The following is a 6,532-nucleotide window of genomic DNA, read 5'->3' as shown; positions in this document are numbered from 1 at the left end:
TTTTGTGTCTGTCTTTTTTACCCTTGAATTCTGGGTCTCATTTTTGCTCCATTTGGCACTTGGGCATATTAGTTTTTTAGGGCTGTTAATTGCCCCACACCCCCCAATGATGGATACATAAAGACAACAACAATGGCTTCTAGATTTACAAGGACATCATAATCAACAACCTGTCAACCACCAGTGTTTTTTGTTGTTTTCAGTTTATTTTTTTATGCGTATGGGTGTTTTGCCGTATACTGCATGCATGCAAAGCCCAAGGAGGCCAGAAAAGGTTGTCAAGGTCCCCTGTAACTAGAGTTTCAGGTGGTTATAAGCTGCCATGTTGTGCTGGGAATCAAATAAAGGTCCTCTGGAAGAGCGGCCAGTGTTCTTAACCACTGGGCCACCTCCCCAGGAACAACCACCGGCTTTTACAACATGTAGACCATGGGCACAGCAGCTGAGAAAGAAGCCTCTAGTTGTGGCTCTAGAACTGAGCAGATCAACCCCATCTTGCCTACGTCCACCTTGGATTCCAAAAGACAGATCTGATATTTAAACAGTCTGTTACAACTCTCCGAGCCAGGCCTCCCTGGCCTGGAACTCTAATAACAGATCATAGATTTGCCATGTGCTGTAGGGCAACATCTGGGCCTCCCTAATCGCTTTCATTGAACTTTTTGTTTGTTTGTTTGTTTGTTTTGTTTTTTCAAGACAGGGTTTCTCTGTGTAGTTTTGGTGTCTGTCCTGAATCTTGTTCTGTAGACCAGGCTGGCCTCGAACTCACAGAGATCCGCCTGGCTCTGCCTCCCGAGTGCTGAGATTAAAGGTGTACGCCACGACGACGACGACGACCACCACCACCACCACCACCACCACCACCACCACCACCCGGCTGAACTTTTTTTCTCAAAAACAAAAACAAAAACAAACAAACAAAAAAAACAAAAAAAAAATTGTTGTTGTTGTTGTTTTTGTTTTTGTTTCATTTCCCCTGCTATGCCACTTGGTCAGTTGCACTGGGCACAACAAACAGCATGGCAAGGGCTCAGAAAAGGGGGTTGGCCACCCTCAGTGACAGTGTAGGCATCAGCACAGTATTGGAGGTCAGCAAAGAAAAGGGAATGGGTAAGCTGGGTGGTGGTGGCACACGCCTTTAATTCCAGCACTTGGGAGGCAGAGGCAGGAGGATCTCTGTGAGTTCGAGGCCAGGCTGGTCTACAGAGTGAGTTTGAGTAGCCAGAGCAACACAGAGAAACCCTGTCTCAAAAACCCAACCTCCCCTCCCCAAAAGAAAAAGGGAATGAGTGGAGGAAGAGGAGGTGCTGAGGCTGGGGGTGGCAGGCAGGCACGGGGGTTTGGTGAGATGTATGTGCCAGATCCACAGAAAGACTGGCATCACCAGGGAAGTGAGGGGCAGAGCAGATATCTGGCTGAGTCTAGAGGCAAACACCTGGCTGTTTCCTGGGATGGAAACCCCAGACCTGTGTTCTGCCTGGGGGCTGGAGGCAAGGAATTCATCCTTGGTCCAGCTCTTGAGTTCTACCACAGATCTTATCCTTTCCACAAGATAGCACCCAAATAAGGGCTGTTCTTCTAGGTGGCACCAAGTAGGAGCTTTGGGTCCCCTGAGTGGGAGAATTTCAAAACTAACCCAGAGCTGGAGGTACAGCTCAATGATGAAGTTCTTGTCCCGTGTGTATGGGGGTGCCCTGGGCTTAATTGCCTACACTACAATAATCATAATATAAAAAAAGCCCACAAAACATGCTAGATGGCCTTTGTGTGACTGGAGCCAAGTAGCAGAGCCCTGCAAGAGCTGCCAGTCTACATCAGACTGAGTGAGGACTTTGGTAAAGATGTACCCAGAGAATGGTCCCCATGGCAACCGGCATGTGAAATGTTTCTCACAGTGGGTTTAGTGTTGAGACCAGTAGGGCTACCCTGCATTGATCCTACTGTGACTGGGGGGTGCGGAGTTAAAAAGCGAGTTTTATTCGGTTTAGCTTATTATTTGCATGATTCACCAAATTATTTTAAAAGGGGGATAAATTTAGTTAAGAGAAGAAAATATAACCAGTAATCAAGTCAGTGTTAGAACAAAATTGAAAATACCACTGTTGCTGGAGATACAGCTTAGTATAGAGCATTCACCTATCCTGCACAGGGCCCTAGATTCAAAGACCAGTATGGACAAATCCATCCATCCATCCATCTGGACACACACACACACACACACACACACACACACACACACACTTAAAAGATCACTGTTACATCCATGATTTTAAATACATCTTTTTTCACTGTGGAAGAAACCAGAGCTAGAACTTAATATTGGTCTCCATGGTGAAGCATAGGGGCTTGTTGAAACATAGGTAATTTTTTTTAAAGTCAGTTCCTCCCTGTGTAGCCCAGGCTGACTTTAAAATCCCAACCTTCCTGCCTCAGCCTCCTGTGAGGTTGCAGGTATGCATTTCGACACCTAGCTAATAACTAGGTCTGAAGCACAGAAAACCACAGTAGGCCCAAGGATCTTATCTCTAAATATAAAGGAGGCTTCTGAAGGCTGTGGAGCAATGCAAACAGATCAGAGGATGAGCCAAAGGTACTGTGGCCAGTGGGAGTGAAGGGACCTTGCACAGAAAAAAATAACTGTAGTTGATTGGCACATGCTGGGACTGTAAGAAAGCATCTGAGCACAGTGCACAAGAAAAATTAAACTGAAATTTATTTTAACGTATTCAGTGTCATCTAATGTGGCTATCATTAGGCAAAGATTTTAACCACATGAATGTGTGTGCTAGGCATGCTCAGAACCAACAGGGCATACATAGGTTGGCGAGCAGTACATTTACCCACAGGCATTGAAAGACACAGTTCTGGGTCTGGGATGCCAGCCCAGAACTGGCCTGCCTGTGAGGATAGCTGTGTTGACAGGGCTCAAGGTTCACTAACAATCTTCAGGTTTGGCTGGCTGTCACCCTCACATGGCACTCTCCCCCTTGGGTTCTACCTGTGGCCACTAAGTCACGAGACCTTTGGGTATCAGAGAGACCTTGTTAGGTTGTAACCAAACCTGGAGAGGCTGTGAGAGCCTGTCTGTGGCCAGAAAGACACACACAGCATCCACTCTCGACTCAGTACCCAGACAGTCAGACACAGCAGCCACTCTTGATTCAGTTCCTCAGTGACAAACTTTTCTTGAGTCACTTGCCACATGTGGTGATATAGGAGATGGGATAGTAAAGCCAGCTGCTGGGAAGGTGGAAGTGACTGCTGAGGGAAGATGACTTCACTAGTCACCATGGCCCAACCCCTTCCATTGCACCCATGGAAAAGCCCAGGTGGGAGGGAACTAGGTCCTGCTTCCTTCCCCAAACTGCTTTTTCCCAATATTAGCTCCAACTGAACTGCTCTCTATTCACAGTCAAGAAGGTATGGCTGGAAATGTAACTGGAACCCTGGCCTCACACAGACACAGACACACAGACACACACACACACACACACACACACACACACACACCAAACATGCATATACAAATCAACAACAAAAACAATAAAAAATGCTGGGTAGTGGTGGCACATAATTTAATCCCAGCAATTGGGAGGCAGAGACAGGCGGATCTCTGTGAGTTTGAGGTCAGTCTGGTCTACAGAGTGAGTTCCATAATAATTCTATCAGTTCTGTTCCTCCAGCGAACCCTGACTAATACAGACAGGGTCTTAATATGTATCCCTGGCTGGCCTGGAACTCACTCTGTAGACCAGGCTGGCCTTGAACTCACAGATATCTACCTGCCTCTGCCTCCTGAGTGCTGGGATTAAAGGCATGTGCCACCATACACAGCAGTAGGAATTTTTTTTTAAAAAAGATGTTAGAATATTACAAATTTATAAATTTGACAACTTAGTGTAATGGACCAAGTTCTCAAAATCAACAAACTATCACAACAACTCAACATGAAGAATTTGTTTTGAAAAGTTCTATGTTAAGCATGAAAGAACTTTTTTTTTCTTTTGGAGACAAAATCTTACTCTCTAAACTGCTCTTGGACTCATGTCAATCCTTCTGTCTCACCCTCACAAGTGCTGCATGAGTCTAGGTATGAACCGCCACATCTGGCTAAATGAAATGTCTTTCTTTGTCTTGATTTATTTGTACTTTTTTTTTTTCTATACAGTACTAGGGACTGAACCTAGGACTTAGCATATGGTAGTCAAGAACTCTACTGAGCTACATCTCTATTTTTTTTTTTTTTTTTTTTGGTTTTTCGAGACAGGGTTTCTCTGTGTAGCTTTGCGCCTCTCCTGGAACTCACTTGGTAGCCCAGGCTGGCCTCGAACTCACAGAGATCTGCCTGGCTCTGCCTCCCGAGTGCTGGGATTAAAGGCGTGCGCCACCACCGCCCGGCAAGCTACATCTCTAGTGGAACAGAATTTGTAATTTAAAAACTTTCAAAAGAGAAATATTCTGCTGAGAGTTTAACTTGGTGGCTGAGCATGTCCTTCTCATGCACAAAGTCCGGAGTTCAGTTCATAGTACCAAACAAAGCAAAACAAAGTAAATTAAGAAAGAAAAAGCAAATCCTAAAATTGAATACAAGCCGGGTGGTGGTGGCACATGCCTTTAATCCCAGCAGAGGTAGGTGGATCTCTGAGTTCTTTTTTTTTTTTTTTTTTTTTTTTTTGGTTTTTTTCGAGACAGGGTTTCTCTGTGTAGCTTTGCGCCTTTCCTGGAACTCACTTGGTAGCCCAGGCTGGCCTCGAACTCACAGAGATCTGCCTGGCTCTGCCTCCCGAGTGCTGGGATTAAAGGCGTGTGCCACCACCGCCCGGCGGATCTCTGAGTTCTTAAAAACAAACACCAAACACTGCACAAGTGAATCTACTCAAAGAAGTAATGTGATGACCTCAAGTGCAGCCTTTGAGCTCTGGTTCTCAGTGGGACACATCCAAGGAGAAGCAAAGCTGAAGTCTAGACCTGGGTGGCCTCTGGGCAGGAGCAGGAATACCACTCTGTTTAGTTAACGTGAAACTCTTATGGACCCCTGGATGTTGACGGAGGGACAAAGAACCCATGTCTCCCTGTAGGTCTTAGGTGATGACCCTGGGTCACAGTGGCTGCCAGGCTGTAGTCAGCCACAGAATAGGTGCTTGATTTCTCTGCTGGCCACAGCTCGTGACTCCCAGAAGTCACACTGTGACCCTGGCCACTCCTACATTGTGTACATCACCTCCTCCTTCTTCTGGTCAGCCTTCTGCTTGTTTTCCTGTATGAGGTTCTGCCGGGCCAAGATGGCCTCCTCATGGCTCAGCTTTCCTTGCAGCCGCCGGCATTCGCATGCAGCTAGCTGCTCCTCCAGGTCCTTTGCCTGCATCTTCTTCTGCCACTCGAGGAACTCAGAGAAGTCTCCAGCCCCATCCACAAGCTTATCAACTCTAGGGGAAGGGAGACAGAGGTGAGGCTAGGTTTCCTCATGTGATCAGGACCGCTAGGAGGTCATCGGTCCTCTCAGGCAGGGATGGCCTCAAAGAACATTCACCACCAATGCTCCTTACCTACTTACATCTGCTGCCTCTCCTGTGTACTCACCCAGCCACCTATGAGCCATCTCCTCACCCTTCCTTCATCCACTTCTCTGTCCACCTACCAACCCTGTCCACGCTTGTTCACATACTCATCCTTCCAGTCAGCCACCTGAGGTTCCCACCACAGCCCAACTTGTAGTCATGAAAGGACACTCATGGGTGGAGTTCTAAGGAGCAAGTGACCCTGAGGGTGGTCAAGGGAGGGGACCAGCTGTCTGCTAAGTCTCTCCCCACCCTGGTCTGTCTCCTCACTCACAGAGCTAAAATTATCTCTGTGAAATGTGGCCATGAGCCTGACACAGACCTGTGTGCCTTTCTCTCCACCATAGCAGGACCAGAGATTGGTCATGACGCTGTGAAGTATATTTGGTTTTCATCCTCATTTCTTGCCATATGACTGGACACCTAAAATACTTGAGAATTTCCAAGTGTTTTTATGCAATGAGGTAATTTCAGACTAGTGGTCTCTGGGCACCTTCAGCATGGGGCTGGTCACCAGAAAGACCAAGGCCGGAGCACTGTTTGGAAGTTTCAGCTTCACCGTCAGCATTGCCCAGGAAACTGGACAGGAGGGGAGGTGATCACACACCAGTGATTTCATTAATCACACACATGGCAAATCCCTATATAACATAAAGAAAGGTCAGGGTTCACAGGAGTTTCTGGAGAACTGAGCAGGTAGAGGATCTGAGTGGAGTGTGAAGCTCTGTGACTGGTTTCTTACTCTCTGTCCTGTGCAGTTCTTCTCTGTGCCCTTAGTCACACTTTTTACAATGAATTGGTATATGCAACTAAGCCTGTCTCCAAGTTCTTTGAGCTTCTGTAGGTAATTAATCAAATGTGGGAGGGATGCAAGAGAGATGTTTTAGTGCTTTTTTGTTTGTTTGTTTGTTTTTGTTTTGTTTTTTGTTTTTTCCAAGATAGGGTTTCTCTGTATAGCCCTGGCTGTCCTATAA

At 46.5% G+C, this 6,532-nt stretch overlaps 1 protein-coding gene across 1 annotated transcript in view; it reads right to left on the bottom strand.

Annotated features, from left to right (window-relative positions):
* The window catches only part of Cfap99 (cilia and flagella associated protein 99), a 44,124-nt gene that overhangs the window by 6,562 nt on the left and 31,030 nt on the right, over positions 1 to 6,532 (bottom strand). Inside the window, exon 11 of the mRNA XM_059275709.1 lies at positions 5,222 to 5,426. Within this exon, the coding sequence (XP_059131692.1) occupies positions 5,222 to 5,426 (205 nt within the window). The remainder of the gene's footprint in view (positions 1 to 5,221; positions 5,427 to 6,532) is intronic.

The sequence above is a fragment of the Peromyscus eremicus genome, chromosome 10 (genome assembly GCF_949786415.1).
Source record: "Peromyscus eremicus chromosome 10, PerEre_H2_v1, whole genome shotgun sequence".
NCBI lineage: Eukaryota > Metazoa > Chordata > Mammalia > Rodentia > Cricetidae > Peromyscus > Peromyscus eremicus.
This window is presented reverse-complemented; position numbering and strand designations above follow the sequence as displayed.